Source organism: Echiichthys vipera (assembly GCF_963691815.1).
Source record: "Echiichthys vipera genome assembly, chromosome: 19".
NCBI lineage: Eukaryota > Metazoa > Chordata > Actinopteri > Perciformes > Trachinidae > Echiichthys > Echiichthys vipera.
Window position 1 is genome coordinate 18,135,360 of NC_139844.1, and position 18,515 is coordinate 18,153,874.

At 39.7% G+C, this 18,515-nt stretch overlaps 1 protein-coding gene across 2 annotated transcripts; it reads right to left on the minus strand.

Annotated features, from left to right (window-relative positions):
• Positions 1–1,278: 1,278 nt before the first annotated feature.
• zc3h14 (zinc finger CCCH-type containing 14) lies at positions 1,279–7,357 on the minus strand. 2 transcript variants are annotated; one of them, XM_083933612.1, is made up of 17 exons: positions 7,228–7,357; positions 6,843–6,885; positions 6,421–6,535; positions 6,242–6,282; positions 5,908–6,085; positions 5,466–5,787; positions 5,198–5,358; positions 4,209–4,309; positions 3,949–4,107; positions 3,559–3,636; positions 3,225–3,381; positions 2,925–3,130; positions 2,650–2,788; positions 2,407–2,546; positions 1,944–2,026; positions 1,677–1,783; positions 1,279–1,489 (listed from the first exon to the last, which is right to left on the minus strand). In XM_083933612.1, the coding sequence occupies exons 1-17, from the start codon at positions 7,261–7,263 to the stop codon at positions 1,486–1,488; spliced, it is 2,070 nt and encodes a 689-aa protein (XP_083789738.1). In that variant the 5' UTR covers positions 7,264–7,357; the 3' UTR covers positions 1,279–1,485. The 2 variants fall into 2 exon arrangements, with proteins under 2 accessions (XP_083789738.1, XP_083789737.1); XM_083933611.1 differs by having other exon boundaries at positions 5,198–5,361.
• Between the last annotated feature and the right edge of the window lie 11,158 nt (positions 7,358–18,515).

Sequence of the window (18,515 nt, forward strand, 5' to 3'; positions counted from 1 at the left end):
GCGTCACCTTGGCCTCTATTGACGTTCGTTCATCTAGAAGCAGCGTTACCCCGTACCAAGATGGCGGCTCTGTTGAAGCATTCGTTCCCATAGGCGGCTGAATACAGGGGGCACTTCTAGTCTTTATTTCTATGTATGTCCGTGAGCTGCAGTGATTAAGGCTGACGAGCCAGAAATGTTTATTATCTTTGTTATGTTTTAGCTTCACTGTATCTACTGTGTGCAATGGGCTCATCAGTCTAATCCCATCTGTTTAAATCTACACCACACTGCCCTGTCTACCTGCACAGAGCACATGTAGAAATGAACACATCATGTTATCCTAACTTTGAAATACTTGTAAGAAAAATGTCTTTTTATTCTTCCACTTGTCTCTAAAACCACTTTGTAGAAAGCACAAACTGCTGCTCTCTGACCTTTTATCCTCAGTAGTTTGATACGAACATAGAAACTGAGTTTACATACACAATTAATTAATAGCCTCACAATACAGTTTTCCACTTTTACAGATAAAGATATAGATATTTGTACTGTTTCGATCACAAATTAGGAATTATTTTGTTATAAATAATTATATAAACTGTGGATATATGATATATATTATAAAATATAATTAAATAAGATAATTGGGTGTACATTGTATTTGATTCTTTAAAATGTCTTCATAATAATGACTGTATGTATATCAATAGCAAATAAACACAAGAAATAGAACACATTAACATAACACACCATAAATGTAGGATATAGAAATATGATATATCTATATATTACACAATATAAGAATTGACACTATGAATATACTAAACTAACACTCCAAAAACATTAAAAAAATTATTAGCATACAAAAACACACACTCATCAGAAAGTATAGTCAAATATTACATGGTTGTGATCATGTTGTCTTTTGAATTTTCTATATTTAAATAGCAGTCAGTGTGCAGCGGTAGTGATGAAGGTTCCTCGTCATCTCAAACCCTGTTTGTAGACGATGTACAAATCTTGACTTCATTAATCATATTACCCATACAAACCTTTATCTTTGAGCTTCTTAGAAGAAAGTGTATTTCTGTGTACATTGTTTTTAAAATCTTACTGCTGACAGTATTATTTGGTTCTGCATGTGACTTGATCTTATTCTCTTGTTACAAAAGCTCCAGGACACAGCTAATCTCACAAACTCCTCATTACTTCATCAAAACATTTAGAAAATGACCATGTGCACGAGCCAATATGGTTAAGAACGTGACATACACTATGAGAGGACACAAGTTTAAAGTTGATTGTAGGGTATTTTAATATTCTGAGAACATGAGCAAAAACATATTTTGTTTCCATACAAAACACTTTTCTTAAAAAGCAGTCCAAACAATACATTAAAATGAAACAACGGTTAAATAATAATGAAAAGAAGACTGAAAATCCATGGACAGATACAGAACATCTTCACATTAACCATCATCAGACGTGTGTCCCTGGACTTTATTAGCTAGGAGAGAGAAACACAGGCAGTAGATATGTATTAGAGGCAAAACATGTGATTTAGGTTATGACAATACTTAAATCATGACCTTGATTTAATATTTCTTTAAATGTTTTAGTGGGTGAACTCAGACACAACTATCGACAGGCTAAACATTTCAACAACATGGAATTTAGTATAACCATCTGCTCACCTGCTCTGTGTTTTTGTCCACTTCAGGGCGTGTCTCGGAGGCACAGATGTGGTCGGGTGGTAGAAGGTACATCCAGCTCGCTTACACTGCGCCGCGAAGCGACAAGGCTGTCGAAGAGACACAAAGTCAGACTGCAAATTTTGGCTAAAGCAGAATGTCATAATATCAAGATTCAAATAAAAGCATTTCCCTTTAACCAAATCCTACATTCGTTCAAATTACAATTGCAGAATTAATGCTCCAAATCCGCAATTTAAAATGTTTTACCTTGGGATGATAAAACGGACAGTCCATCTTCTTGCACTCTGGGAAGAAGTGGCACACACTTGCGGTTTGAGGCGGCGGCGCCGCTGTGAACACAAAGTTAAGTTAGAGGTGCAGACTAGATGCTCTTCACACACCTTTTTGTTGGTGCTATATTCCCAGAATCTAAATAGACTCTGACTAAGCTTTATTTGTATCTTAGTTGTCTAAACCAGTGGTTCTCAACCTGGGGTCGAGGAACATTACAGTGTGAGTTTGGTAGCTTTTATGTTTTTTTTCCTATTCACTGCTTAATTTTTTTAAATCAGGAGGTCCTGGAACACAGAAATATTGCTGTTCTGGGGGGTCAGTGGGAAGAGACAACCAACTTGATTATTTTATGGTGGTTGCAATTCAAAAAGGTTAGGAGCCTCGGGTCTAAACCATCCGAACTGTGTTAAGAGGCTTAACTGTAATGACAGGGTACCTGGCCTGGACGGAGGAGCAGCTGTGCTTCTTCGGCTGACATGAGTGAAGGGACAATCTGGCTTGGTGCACCTGCCGTCGAATTTGCAATTGGGATGCACAAAAAGGCATTTATCCCCGAACTTGCAAGAGGGGAAAGTCCTTTAGAAAAACACAAACAAAATAATGAATATTGATGTGGATGAGTGACGAGCAAGAAACAACTTTATTATCATTTCCTCAGTTTATGAACAGAAGTACTTACTTGCACTGTGTTGTAGGGTGATGGTACGCACACTCGTCTCCACTTTTACAGACCGGCCAGAACCTGCAGCGCTCCAGCACCTTCTGTTTCTTTAAAGGGATGGAATCCTCTATCGGCAGATCAACGTCCATCGCGTCATCTGTCAGAAAAAGGACAGAATGTAAACCCTTTAGAACTGTGTTTTAAACGTTCTATAAAAAAAACAAGGTCAATTATTGATATTTCCGTTTTATCCAAAATTACAATTTCAAATGAATGTGACAAGACCCCCACACCTTCTGGTGGTATGACTCTTCCCTGTAGTCTTTGTAGGATGCTGACTTTGGGCTCCCTGTTGGCGTGGACAGTTGCCTCGGTGACCTTTGTGGGCGGTCTCACATCATCCAGCTCCATCTCGCAGTCTGCGAGATTCCCCAGCGGGCTAGGCACACCATCTAATGTCACTATGAACTTGGGACTGACAGAGTCGCCCTTCTCCTTGCTGGTGTGAGAAAAGAAGGGAGAATAAAGTAAGTGACAAGTACTCATGTATAAACGGAAAGAGCTAAAAGCATACTCTTATAATGTGTGTATACCCGGTTTGGACAGTGCGTGGTAAAGCAGACAGGACTTCCCCTTTGACCCGAGGACCCAGCTGGTTTCTGGCTGTAGATTCTCCCAGCTGCGGTCGACTCACTATGAAGGAGCGGGTATCAAATGGCTTTTTCTCGCTGCCTGCAGCGACCTCAACACCTGGAGGAACACCACACAGACATTCCAGTGTAATGCATCTTCTGTTATTATTTGTTGCTACGTTAAAATGTTTAAAGTTGAGAAAAAAAACATTTGTGAGGAGAAACATTTTATTGAAGCACTTTTCTGAAGTTGCCCCCATGGAAACAAAACTGTGCAAAAAAAAAAAAGACTCACCATTGTCACTCTGTTCTTCTCTATCATTACTCCCTGCCATGTCCAACTGGAGGCGTGAAGCTAAAGATCTCACTGGTGCTGTAAGGAAAACATCAGTCATCAGTGGAGTAAATACTGATTCTTTTTCATATTCAGGGTTCATGCAGCTTCTTAAGAGTAACTTCAAACACTTTCAAGGTACCTAAAACAACAGTTTCTAGACTCTCAAGGTCTTTATTATCACATTAACATTGTTATTATATATGCAACTGAGAAAAATAAAGTTGATAGAATTCCTTTATACCCACAGAAATCACTGTATATTATCACTTTGTTTATTTTCCCGCTATTTTAAAGCAGTGCTTATCAAAAGGAACACCGTATGCCGTAGTAATACTACTCTTCACATACCGGGGGTTCTGGAAGGAGGTAGCTCTGTAATGGTGTAGGCCTGAGCGCTGGGGGCCAGGGTGTGAAGGTGCTCCTGGACCAGCTGGATGGCTGCAGTCATCTCTTCACTGCTGGCCATGCGAGTACGAGGTGCCACAGGAACAGTCTGCCTTTGTGGTACTGGCAGAAGTAGGGGGTATAAGAAAATGATTACGGCAACTGAGATAAAGAACCTGCATTTAAGTAACAGAATGTTGATGTGTTTAACGTGTTAAACATACATGAGGGGTAGGCTGTAGTTTTGGTGATTGAGTCCTGAGCCTCAGAGATGGCCTTAAGTATCAGATTCCTGTTGGCTTGCTTAGCTGGAGGGAGAGTAGGCCTGAAACAAACCACAGAAATGTTAAAGTGCTAGTGCTAACACCTTCTGGTCGTTTCGCCAACAAGTGCTAATACCACCAAATTCTCATTAATCTGACAACAGCTAACTGTCATAAAGGCCTGTGTCCACCAAAGCGTTTTCCCCCCAACTGAAAACATCAAGCTGAGAGTGCTTCAGAGCTTTGGAGGCGCAGTGTTTTTTCCAGCTGTTGCAAGCTGGTCGCTTGTTCAGCACTCGTACATGTAGGATGTGATGGTTGGTCTTTGTGGTATAGGATGTGGCGCTCCTCTACTGTGATTGAATAGCTGGGTAAAAAGTGACAGTGTTGAGTGCATTGTTTTACCCAAAGTTGAAACGTTTTTCAACTCTGAAAAAAACGGAAAACATGAAGCCCTTTGCGCAGAACTGACACTCAGTGTCTCGTCACGCTGATGGTGTTTTCAGCACAGCGTAAAACCTTGCCGCTCACATGGCAAAGAATTAAACAAAATATGCCTCAGACAAAACGCTTTGACGTGCATTCGGTTCACATTCTTTTTTTCTTATTGATCGATCCATTTGTTGAAGAGTAGATAGAATTTCAGTCGACCATGATTATCTTTGGTTGACCAAAGCACTATAAAGCTCAGAAAAGAGCACTGGCTGTCTGATAATCAAAAATAAATCAGAGCTTGTCTTTTGGTGTTCTTTTTAGAGACAGTAAAAGTCTTTTATTCCAACTAACACTGTAAAATATTGATTCTGACTGACTGCAAATATCTAGGAAAGATCACATCTGCTCCATAAATGTGGTTATAAACAATTAATTACAATCCTGGCTTGCCCCTTAATTCCATAATATAGACCATATAATGTTACGAAACATCATATGAGATGAGGTGTACTGACTTGCGTTCTGGTTTGGAGGGTAGGGACACTCTACTGGAAAGGCCTCTGCCTCCGTAGGCTGTATCCTCCTCTTCCACATCATCACTGTCCTCATCTGTCGCTCGATTCACTCGCACCACTGAACTCGCTACCGGTGCCTTACGTTTCCGTGACAAGTCCTCCTGCTGAACAAAGACGGCAGATTATTATCATTACTGATCCTTACCTACACCTGTCTGACACTCTTGTCAACAGAGAGTGGCTGGATGCTCTTGTCGAATCACAGTACCTTACTGGATGCGGTTCTGGAGGTTCTGCTGTTTCTGCTGTCCTGCTGTCTGGAGTGGGAGGATCCGTCTGAGGGTCGATATGTGTTTGCAGAGCTTACTGATGTGAACCTGCTCTGACCTGGTCTGTAGATTTCAGCCGTGGGTCTACTGGCTGCACCACGTGTTCGACCATGGTTGGTGCCTATTTCTACAGAATCCTCAGTGATGAGGTCATCATCCATCTCTGGTTTGATATCAATAACAGCCTCTAAGGGGAGCGGCTCCATGAGGGGCTTAACAGCGGAGGTAAGTCTCGAGGAACCCTTCTCCAAGCTGCTTCTCCTGATGACAAACAGAGGAATATAAAGGTCTAGGATGTGTGCTGTATAAAAAGAATGTAAACTTTCATTTCAGCACATGAGGACAAAAAAATAATAATTAATGTAGCTTTGTATGAGTTACCTGCTTTCATGAGCAGAACTGGACACGCATGCTTCAGTCCTCTCAGAGCGTGAGCTGGACACTGTGAGCACCTTCATCTCCTCTGCTCTGCCGTCCTTACTTACATACGAGTGGCTTCTCCCAGCCACAGCATCACCGTCATCAGACTGGAGCTGATTTCTACCGAGGGATGCAGGCTCTATAACAACCATGTAGGTAACCAGAGGAAGAAAACATGAGCTTAACTGAGATCCTAGACAGGCATTGTGCAGTCAGTAAATATAAAAACAGTTATTCCTGCAGCTGGTTAAACAGTGCAAGACATCTTGAATGCATTCAACATAGTCCAACTCACCGACTGCAACAGATCTTAACTTCTCAAGGACACCCTGTAACCTAAAAATCAAACAAACCTGTGTTATAAGTTGAATAGAGCATCACTACAAAGTGCTAAGGGTGGATGCTTCATTTGCATGTTACAAAACAAACAACAACGTAAATAGACAAAGACTATTATGTCTGCATTCATCATACCATGCTGTGAATTTACTAGTGTTGTTTCCAAGGAAAAGGGAAAGATCGTCAGCCATCTGTTGGGAGGTTTTCTTGTTCGCTACCATCACCATAATATAGTCAGGAAGCTCTTCATCTAAATCAGCAAAGAGAAAAAATACACATGTTACAGCATGTAATTGTGTGAGAGTCATCAAGCAAGATCTGCATTTTATTCCCAGATAAATTCAAGCACTTTTCAAGCATTTCAATGTGCATTTTCAAGTACCACACAACTGTGATACTTGAATCACGCAAAAAATATCAGAAAATATTGTTTTCAGTCTCTCAAATATGGAGGTTTTCTTTGTACTGTGCTAGATCAGCCCATGCAACATACATTTCAAGCACTTTTCCAACATTAAAAACACTTTTCCTGGTCGAACCCTGGTTTATTTACTTACCAATATATGCACCGAGCTCTTGAAGCTTCCCTTTGATGGCAGCCTGAAACAGCCAAAATTACAGTTACGTTACAGAGATAAGGATGTAGCTAAACGCACCCTGGCTGCTCTGATATTAGTCATATGAAAAATGATAGTTAGTTAACAAGCAGCGCTACGTATAGTTACTACAAGTGTCCTTAAAACCAAACACAAAGCTAACAACACGTCTGTAAATATGTATAAGGGCATGAACAAACTATTCTTCGGCCTTGAAAAGAAATAGGAACATTTCTTACGCTAGCATGCTAATGTTAGCTAGCAAGGTCTACGCTACGCTAACCCCCAACCTTCAGGCTTCCGGTCCGGAGCAAATCCCTCATATTACGCCCATAATGTTACTTACTCTTATCTTCTTACTGATCTCTGCCCCGATCTCCATAGTTGTTGTTTTATTCAAGTAATTGACTTCTAAAAGAACAGACTGTTTTTCAGCTCCACCGCTAACCAACAGACGAATTGTGACGTAGCTCACATGGCCGGCGACGGTAGCCGGACAGGGACAAATCAGGGCAAAACACCATTGTGTATTTTTTTTATTGTTTTTTTTAAGAAGTAAAGTCTTGCATAAGAAAGTATTAAGCGCCATCTCCGCACAAACATGTGACGCAAAGTGATAAATTGAAACACTTCAAACGATAAATACATAATAAAACATGATAAAACTAAAATAAACAACAATGAATATTGTGTGCTAGACTAAAATTACAATTTAAATAGATAATAAACTAAATAAAATAAACACCAGGGATTTAAAAATATTAACGAAACAACCAATGATTAAAACTTACAATCTTAAAGGTTGAATATGTAGAATCTTCATTAATAGCTATATATATATATATATTTAATAATACACCCATAAAAATATATATATTTAGTCTGAATTAACACTTGACTTTCTGTCACATTCTGTTTTCATTGTACCAGCCAATAGCAACTACTCCAAATTAAAAGCCACATTAGGGAGAGCTTGTCATTCTAGTATCCAAAGGTAGTGAGCCCCACAGCTCCTGCACACTTTCAGCATTGCAGTCATAAACTTTCATTGAGCATCAAATTCCCACAACTTCAAAATATAAAACAGTACTATATTTGTAGCCTGTGTAGCCACAGGATGCAGAAATGAATCAAAAATCAACCAGAAATGCCACGGACATGTACATTGTCAATAAAAACCATACATGTCATGATTCCCAAAATGCATTAGATAAAGGAAAACTTTATAAGGATTACAAAATTAGTGATATTTTAAAATGATCAACAACTGAAGTGAAGTCAAAATGGGGAGGTGGGGATGAGACAGATGCGATTTACTGTAAATCAGGTGCTGTTTTTCTACGTTCAAAAACAAAGTTGTATATATGAAGGTTGGTATTTTGTGTCTGATTTCTATCTACATGACTAAAGGCTTCTAACAGTGTTGATTTTACAATTTTAAGATTCTCACTCGCGTTCACACTGAGGAAATAACTGTGGTATATAGAGTAAAACAAAGACATGTAGCTCAGATGCTGCAATAACCTATTTGTTGATTTTTTTTTGGTATTGGTTTTATTGTGCAGTGGTGAATTAAATAACATGTCTTAATATAAAGAAACTAGTCATACTTGAGTGCTACTTCCACAAGGTGGCACAAGAGACCATTGAGAACACACCAGTGGGATTTTTCCCCCTCCCCAAGCACATGTCGTATTCTAGGATGCCTTACTCTAATACACAATGATTAAAACTGATTAAGAAACCTAAATATAGAATCACTGACAGACCCTTCAAATGGTGAATTTAACCACAGTTTGAAAAACTAATTGGTAAGCAAAAAAAAAAGCAGACCTAGATTAATAAAGTTGAATTATTAGTCTTGATTTTGTTAATGTGACATAACCATAGACGTTGTATCTCGTCTTAACAATCTGTAACAATATAAAACTGTGTTGTAAGTCATAGTGAAGAAAAGAAAATAACTTAGTCCATGCTTTGTTATAACGCTTATGCCAGTGTTCAAATCGAAATGTACTTCAATTAAAAAATAATGTTAAAATGTAGTTTTTTACAGCACGTCTTTGACTTTCTAATGTCCATAGCTTATGTTTTCCCTCAGATATTATTTCCTGTTTTGCAGCCGCTCAATGCCAACCAACAATGACGGGAAGGATCTTGCTCGCCGTCTAGACGAGCGTCCAACACACTCTGCTCCGTCTGTCTGGCTGCTTTGTTCACACTGTCTGTGTTAATCAATGCTGATGCACAAATTGTTGAATGTGTATAGAAGAAGATCAGCGTTGTCTTTTTTTTTTCACAACCACCTTGGCTGAGCCTTAGTTATGCAAGAACCAACACTGACCTTTTAACATTCCTGTTCCCATTCCCATTCCCATTCATATTGTGTAATCCTGTCATCATTATGACTACCACAGGGTGTTTTTTATTCTTTAAAGGTGTGTGGTGAAGTTTACTTGTGTCTAACTGAGTTTCACATCTGTATGAGAATCTACCATTTGTTCTTAAGTTTTGTCAACCATTTCCAGTGTTGCTGCAGAAGTTCAAGTAAGATAATGAATATGAAGAACGGCAGAATGCGCCAGAACAAGGTTATTCATGCATACACAAGTGTGTATTTGTCCCACAGGTATATCAGCAAGGCACGAACACCTTTATATTATGACTTCTTATAATGCACTCATACTTTATCCTAATGGCCGCTTAAGTAAATTGTCATTCACATCACAATTTGCTGTAGTTTCCATTTATCTTGAGGGGAAGCGCTAGTTTCCTTTTCTATCTGTTTTCAACGTGAATGAAAGAGAAGCTTCAATAGAAACCCTGGAGTACGGCAGAAACAAATTTCAGTTCAAGTGCTCTATCTCTTGATCTCTATCTCGTTGTTCATTTTCTAGTGTTGAATTGGATCAAGGCAAAGGCCCGACCTTAGTGACCCCTGTAACAATAGTACTGCAACAACATCCATCAGCAGAGCCAAAACAGCCCTCGTACTGTACCGTACCATCACACACAGCCAGTCTGCCCTGCTGCATGTTCTGAGACATGGTGTATTTTTATCATCCAATGTGTACGCTCTCTTGTTCAGCATTACCGTGTGATTTTTTTTTGTGGTGTATGCTGAAATGATCATTACATATCAAACATCAAGGTACTTATCATCACATCACATGATCTTACCATACTATTTATTGCCAAAAAATACAGCTAGGTGCAGTGACTGTCGGCTGCTGCATGGAGTTAACCCTGTCGTCACCGTGAGATTGTCATGTTCACTACCATGCCTGTATGAGACCTCTACTTAAGCCCCAACTCACCGGTGGTATTTTGCAACCCACACTACATAGAAATGCTGGACTGATGTGGACAAATTAAATAAACAAGATACAGCATGTTAATTTGTGAGCTTTAGAGATGTTTGCAGGTGTATTTGGGAACTTAAAAAAAAAAATCCATCTTCTATCATCTTTGAAGGACAGTGAATATGTGTATTTACTCAAACTTTTCCTTCAACATGCTCGACCGACATCACCAGATAATTCTGAAATGACCAGAAAAGGTCGGCAACTAGTCCATTGGTCGCATGAGACAGAATCATTGATTTTAAATGAAGTATAAATTGAAGCATTATTGACGATACAGAGCTGCCTTGTTATGAACGTTGTCATTAATAATGCATTGAGGGATGTTTATACCAGCGTAGTGTCAAGTGTTTGCAAACTGTGAAATGTCACCGAAGTGGTATGTTATTCACCTTCTATTGTTTTCATAGCCTCCAAGGTTTTGGGCACACTAAAGGTGTCCCATAGGCATAATGTTTTATCCTACTAAAAAGAAACCCTTGTGAAAATCTAAAATCAAAGCAATGTGTACCTTTAATGCTCAGGTCCCTTTGTTGTGTGTACCTGCGTGTTGTGTTGTATATGAAACAATAGTATACATTGCTAAAGGAAGTTTGGCAATAAAGTTGAATGATTGCATTTCACAACCTACCGTAAACGTAATATGGATGCCCTGATATGTGACCTCTTTAAAGACAATTTCTTATTTACTATGCTTTGTCACTCCTGACTTTCTTTTCTTCTTCTTTTTTTTAATATAATGAACTTTTCTCTGCTGTAATGCTGTGCTGTAATGCTCTGCTGTTGTAATGCAACTCTTTTGGTTCCAGGTGCATGTGTGTGGGAATTTTGCCACAGTATCTTAATATAAGATAAGGGTGCAGTTTAAAAACACTTCTGAGAAGTTTATGTTAATTCTAACTGAAACTTCATTCAGTCACCATCTGTATTGTATGTCTGTGACCTCAAATCTGCTCTGCTGCGGTAATTCTGCTTCCCTTTTCTTTGAAATCTAGTCGTAAACTAAGAGACTTCAGTGGTGAATCAGCTGATAAACTTCTGCGAAATTCTTCTACTGCATGTGATGTAGATAGTTCTGCCACCTCCTCCTGACCCAGAGACACAGTGAAGTGCTCCTCTCGCCTCACTCTGAAACCTCTTCACCACAAAGGAAAGTAATGCTCTTCTAGTGTCATGTTGCAGTTTGGATAAGTCAAGATCTTGCCTTGAGGCTGGAAGGAAGGAAAAGAAAGGAAGGAAAGGTAGATAAAAAGGGGGGGGGGGGGGGGGGGCGCTTTAACAAAGACGTGCACAGGAAGATAAGTCATTGCACCTGCTCTGACAATGTCCAGTAACCTAATACAGGCTTTCCTGGACAAGATGACACCTGTATGAATGAAGCTGCTGCAGCTGAGTGTCAGCACACAATGCCATTTTCATATTGCACACATACACACAGAGGAAGACTTGTCTGCATACAGATTATTACCTTACCTACGTACTTACATTAGCCAAGATAGTGAGTCAGAGGTGGGGTCAGAAGAGCCCAAGTGTAATTATCAGGTTCGCTGCAAAAGACAGAAACACCATGCAATCAGTTTAAAGTGCTTGTTTGCAACAACATGTGCACTGATAGGGTCTATTCTTTCTTGAATCATTTTGTTTGTGCATTATGCAAAGAGAGAGGTCTTTGACTATACACCCACGTGCTAAAGGGTTAAAGTGGTTTTTATTCACAACAATTGAGCAATGAAGTTTTTACTTATTAGTCTGTGAGACTGTGTTGGGCGAGGAAGTGAAGGCCCATTAAGATTTACAGCTGTTTTAATCACTGTTGCCAAACCTGCTGGAGGTTTAGTAGAGGGACTAGGTAGGTCACTGCAGCACTGAGTCTGGATGAGTCAGGGTTACACAGCTGCAAACATTTTCAGATTTCCATCTTTGTGTTGTGTAGGAGTGCAGGTCAAGTGTTTGAACAGCATATTTAGAGAATTATACAACCTGGAAAGTGGTCTACATGGCAAACTCCACTCTAAGGAACTTCGCCAACTGGGATATGTGAACTTCTATTAGAGTTCTCATCAGCATGTAGGTTATGACATTACAACACAGTATTTATTGTTAATTGGCCATCATGAGAACAGCATCATTTGTCGGGAATTCATGTTTGAACCTTCTACCTATATTATTTTATTTTTTTAGGCACACCAACCACCAAAACAAACTGCCTATGTTTTGGTTGCATCTTCAAGAGAATTGGTTCTTCAGATCAAACCCACACCTTAACACTTTAAAATATATATTTTTTTTACTATTATTATGATCTAGGTGCTGAGAAAACAAGGAATATCCGTATCATACGAGGACATAACTCCAATGTAGTATCATGTGACTGATTCTTGAAAACACATATTCAAAGGAATAGTTTGACATTTTGGGGAATACATTTATTTGCTTTGTTGTTTAATGAGAAGACTGTAACCACTCTCATGGTGGTACGCTAAATGTGAAGCTGCAATCAGAAGCCGGTTAGCTTAGCATAAAGACTGGAAACAGGGGGACACGACTAGCCTCTGTTTATCACATCTAAATCTAACCAATTGCAGTGTTAAATCCCCTGGAATCTGTTTCCAGTCTTTAATCTAACCTAACCTAACTAGCTCCAACCTAACTCTCAGCAAAGAAAACAAACAAGCACGTGCCCAAAAAGTTCAACCCGTTTCCTCCCTTGTCACAGACGGACGCTTTAGTTAGTCTTAGGTAAAGGCTTAGTAAAAGAAATGGGGTGTAGATGTAATATTGCAACAGATGGGTTTACAGCTAAAAGTCCTGGATGGTCTCTATACAGACGCTAAAAGGGTGCTTTGTTCGTCGGTATCACACGCCGAGGGTCATGACAAAGTGTCAGACGCCCTTGATAATGAGAACGTGCTGGATGTTTACAGAGCATGTTCTCAGTTATCGAGTAGCAAATGTAGTCTTCTGATTTTACCATTTTGTCCACACAGAAATCTGGGGGTTTCTTTTTATTGCCTGGCTCGTGTTGACGCTGCAGGCCCAATAAAAATGTGTTACACCACCATTTTTTGGAGAGATTATGTGTTATGGATCAACTCTTTTATTTGCAGAGGTCGTAACATGCAGCAGCCAATGTAAAAGAAGAACCATAATAAACCGTTAAAAATATATGTAGGAATTGAAATGCAATGTCTGGGAGCACAATAATACAGAAAGTAGCCAAACATTGTTTGACATTGTCAGACACCACTGACAAATCTAAATGTGGTTCCAGTTACAACCCACACCAAGTCTTGTTAAAAGGAAACCATCAGGTGCATCTGTTATGTTTATGTGGAAAAACATGGTGTGAAAATTCTGGTTATTGTAAGTACACGCGTTAATCAGACCTGACAGGAAACCATACCACATTTTTACATATCATCTACATGTTCTACACTGTCAGCTGCTTTTCTGCTACTGGCTGCTCCTGCAAACCCAAGGTGCACACAGTTATTATGATAATGAAATGCTGCTCTGGTTAATGACAGAAGTACTGTGTCAAAAACAGCCAAAGTGCAAGATTCCTTCTGACCCATGTGTGGGAAAATCTGGAGTTTCATGGGTCAAAGCTGACCATGTGGGTTTTTTTTTTATTGCTTCTCTTAAATATAAAAACAGTTGTTCAAAAAGTGCTGCTCTTGGATCTCTTCATGGTGGGAATTTCAGGAACTAGTTACCTTTAATGATCGATTTGACCTCATATATCTGAGGACAAGTGCGTGCATTGCGAAAGTATCAAATATTACACGCTTTCAATAAGCTTGCAAAAGAACCAGCCTGATCGCCTCTCATATTTCAACATTAAAAAGTGTATTAACCTTCCACATGCTTTTGCCTCTGGGACATGCTTTGACCCGGGTCTCGACACTACAAGCCCGACTTCTGCGCACTTGGTGCGTTTGGTGAAGATATGTTGGTCTGAATCAGTGCCAGTGACAGGTTTAGTTTGCAGCTACTCAAGACACTTCTCAGCTAAAAGCCTGTTAAAAACCTTCACATCTTGGCACGCCTCACCGAGTCATGTAACAACCTCCGCTGATTGCATTTGCAGCTGGTTGGCTTCAACAAGTGCATTTTCCCGTTTGAATAGACAACATATGTGCAGCCTCTTTGTTTGCAAAGAGGTTCAACAGCTCCTTGATTTTTCTTTATACTGTAGCTTTTAATAACACTTTTATCCATCTAAAGGCATTGCATTTGTTCTTGAGGTTACTACTGTATTTAGAAAACAGAATAAGAGTCTCAAATTACACTTTACAAATAGATTTATTCAAATAACATCATCACATGTAGCTGATTACTTTTAAATACCTGTTGTATTTTTTCCCAGTAAACACTATTCCCCAGCTTTTCTTTGACCTTCTTGAACAAAGTCTTTCTCTTCCCCTCTTACTTTATAGAGCACATCACGTCCAGGATATTTTAACTAATAATCTTCTTATAAAGACAGAATAAGGGAGAGCCATAGTGGTGAATGCTGTGTGATTATGTGATGGAGCAAGCTGTGCGGCTGTTTGGCTTTAATTAGAGTATTAGCAGGATGCCGAGCCACGCTTTTCATCAGAGGACCAAAGGAGGGAGAAGTTTCACAATGAGATCCCCTGCAGAGCTAGTTTATCTCTGATGTTGATAAGACTAATCTCCTCCGTGAATGTTGAGATATGATATTAACTGAAAATCTTATAATAATCAACATGTTGCGTATGAATATATTAGAAGAGTTATTTTCCAGTTGTCGGTGAAGGGGATGGATGGTTCTTGGCTGTAATCAAAGTTCAACATGACCCTTGTTCCTGCTTTGGTAAAAGATTCATTACTACATTTTTTCAATCAATGGCAGCTTCTGTCAAGTTTGTTACTTACTGTAATTTATCTTTTATTTGAAGTTGATCTTGATCATGCTGACCTGTAACACTCTGAATACCAAATACTACTAAATTACACGAGTGGTTTTTCACAAATTAACTGTTGCCCTTTTTCAGCACACAACAGGAGATCCTCTGTGTCAGAACCATTCTCACTTACTGGAAATACTCTGGGGTTTTTTTTGTGAGAGGTGGGGCCTGTGTAGAGCGTGAAGGGGGCAGGACATGATACGGATTACACCGCGGCCATGTAGCTGGTTCACAATTTGTTCATAAACAATCTTGTTTCGAATTTGAATCTCATTGTCTTTCCAGTTAGCCATCACCCTTCTTCACTGTTGCGTGTTTTTACTGTCGGTGTCATTTAGAAACATCATCAACATGCCCACTTGCTCGCGACAATGACATGCGGTTTTTATACGTGGGCTCAATCAGACATTAATTCAATTCAATTTGATTTACAGTGCCGATTCATAACAAAAGTTATCTCAAGACACTTTACATATGGAGTAGGTGAAGACCACACTCTATGACTTATTTATGATTTAATAGACCCATCGATTCCTCCATGAGTAGCAATCTTGTGCACATCGAGGCAACGAAAACGTTCCCTTTAACAGCAGGAACGTCAAGGACGGCCATCTGTCTTGACCGGTTGGGGAGAAAGAAAAGGAGCGAGAAAGAGAGAAGAGACGGACAGAAGGACAGACAGACAGTCAAATAGACAGACAGACAGACAGACAGACAGACAGACAAATAGACAGACGGACAGACAGACAGACAGACAGATAGACCCATAGATACAAGCAACCACAGAAGTAACAGTAACTATAATAATATCTATAGTAATGTGAATATGAATGATATGTTATGGCAGTTAATGTAGCAGAATAGTAGAGACAAGCACAGCTAAGGTGATAGAATATGACAATGATAATAATTATGGTGGTAAATAGGATCAATGATGAGTAGTTGTAATAATAACATTACACAAACTGTGTACTAAGGCGCGGGCAGGGTCTGTCAAGTTTCATTTCGGTCCACCGGATTCGGAGATTTGCGTCCTCACATTGGGCTCCTCGTGTCTGGATAAGTTCCGGGTTACAGTGCATGTGTGAAAGAGTCTTTAGAGATGCACTTACACCCAAATAAAGGACTTTTCCCTGCAACAGGAAACATTCATTTAGACAGGTCGTGGGTGTGAAGTTTCTCACTGTAAGTCACGCAATGTGAACACACAGACAATTCCTTAAACTTCCAAAATCACTGTTACCACTAGTATTGTGTCATTCATATTAGTTATTGTTTAGTTATTGTTGTCTCCTCATAATCATCAAATACAAGTCTGATAACCAACCTTTTCTACATTTGTTTTCTACATACCATGGCTCTTGTCTATGGTGGCAAAGCAGTTAAGATTAATAAAGGTTATGCTATCATATCCTAAGATATCCCAGCCCATTATGTATGGTGTACTTTGAATTGGATACTGACAGCTTTTCAAAGGCTGGATGTCAAAAAGCATTCTGAATTGTTCGGGACTGTTCACTGTCTAATGCCTGGCAGATGGTTTTAAGCTGATCTGGAATCCCACAGATGTCGTTGACTGTCCAAACAACAAGTTCACTTCAACTGGTAATCTTACGGTCATGGCCTCCGGGTTTGAACTGTGACCTTGTCCTCTCAACTCATCTATCAGCACCTTCATCTCCACAGCTCTCCACACCTGCACCACCACTAACCTCCTGCTACGGCTCTCTGCTGGTAGAGGCAGGAGGAGGAATATGAAGGCTAACTTCTTTCTAATGATTTTTCTATTCTGTTTTGAAAAACTACAACGCAATCATCACAGTATAATAATTCCCATTGCCACAAAAGGCAGCTGGTTAAAGGAGGGTAAAAAAACAACAAAAAACTTAGGATATAACTTTTCAGTCTCTCATTTAAGCCTGTCTTTCAGCACTTTCATTGCCCTTGTACCCCCAAAGGCCTGTAGCTATAATTATCTATCTGTGCGCTGTGAATGGGAGGCAGCCTTAGGTTTCCAGATTAATTACCTCTGCATGAACCTCACTGCTGGTGTTACTGCATGAATAAAGCTGTCGGACACACTACACCTGATGGCTGGGAGAGGGGAGGCTAACACTGAGGAGCTAGACTTATCTCAGAGGGCTAGACAAGCCTTAGGAGATTAGGGGTGCTAAATGATGAGGAACAGAGTCTGATGACAAAGACGTTTTTCCTTTTTCATAATTGTCACAAAAAAAATAGGGATAGTTGATTTCAGAACATGCTGTTGAGTTAGGGGTTTGGTGGGGGGGGGGGGGCTTTGCTCTGGATCTCTGTTATTTTTGATGAAAATTAAGTAGCTTGGAAGAACATCCTCCTCAAACTATAGTAGGCCTACATTGACCTTCACAAATGCAACTTTTCATGCTCTTGTTGGCTTTTTTTTTATAATTCTCTGACATTTTCTCTTATCTTGTTAAAAAGGTCACTTCTTAACAACAGGACCAGACATATCGGCCCATGAAATATGTCCCTAATGTTCCTTTGTCATGGGCTTGTGCTCTGAAAGAAATTCCCCCAGGGACAGTCCCAGGAATCTTCTTCAGCTTAATCAATTATAAAACGGACTTCAGCGGGAAATTCCTTCATTAGTTTGTTATCCGTACATAAATAAGGGCTGAATACCTGCTCTGACTGAAGAAAGATAACAAGACAATCAAAAGCCCAGTTATTACGGCAAAGTATTAATTTGTATGTGTTTTTCTCAATGTAATGATATTATTCACTGGTTTTGGTGTCAAAGCATTAATCTTAAAATTGGAAATCTCCCCGCAAGCCGTAACACAGTGGCTCAGTGAGCATTGCCAACACAGCAAGAAGGTCCTGGGTATGCATGTTTTTCCCGTGGTGATCGCGCGGGTTTCCTCCTGGTGCTCCGGTTTCCTCCCACCACCAAACAAATCCCACCTCACCCAGACTGCTCCTACAAAAAATCAAATAAATGACAAAAGATCACATGTGATCACACGAGAATCGCGGGCTCACACGAATATCCACCTTGTCAAGCTACAGGTAAAGGTCATCGTCTTGTAAGGAGCTACTGGCAGTTGAAAATAAAATGTATATGTTTATGTATGTATGTATGTATGTGTGTATGTACAGTATATATATATATATATGTATATATATGTATGTATGTGTAAGGTGGTGTATGTGGCCATTGTCCTCTGTCACTGATGTGAGTTGAAAGTTGGACTTGAAAGCAGTGTGAGAACGCCCCAGGCTGTTCTCTGGGTAATTTTACAACCATCAGGGGTCACGGCTCTGTCTAACGCTCGTGACACATTAGCAGGTAATTA

Excerpts from the sequence above, each read along its gene's own strand:
- zc3h14 (XM_083933611.1), bottom strand. The coding sequence starts at position 7,263 with ATGGAGATCGGGGCAGAGATCAGTAAGAAGATAAGA. Across the intron at positions 4,108-4,208 it reads AACTACAGCCTACCCCTCAT|TACCACAAAGGCAGACTGTT; the intron begins GTATGTTTAACA and ends TACTTCTGCCAG. Across the intron at positions 3,637-3,948 it reads ACCTCCTTCCAGAACCCCCG|CACCAGTGAGATCTTTAGCT; the intron begins GTATGTGAAGAG and ends TTTTCCTTACAG.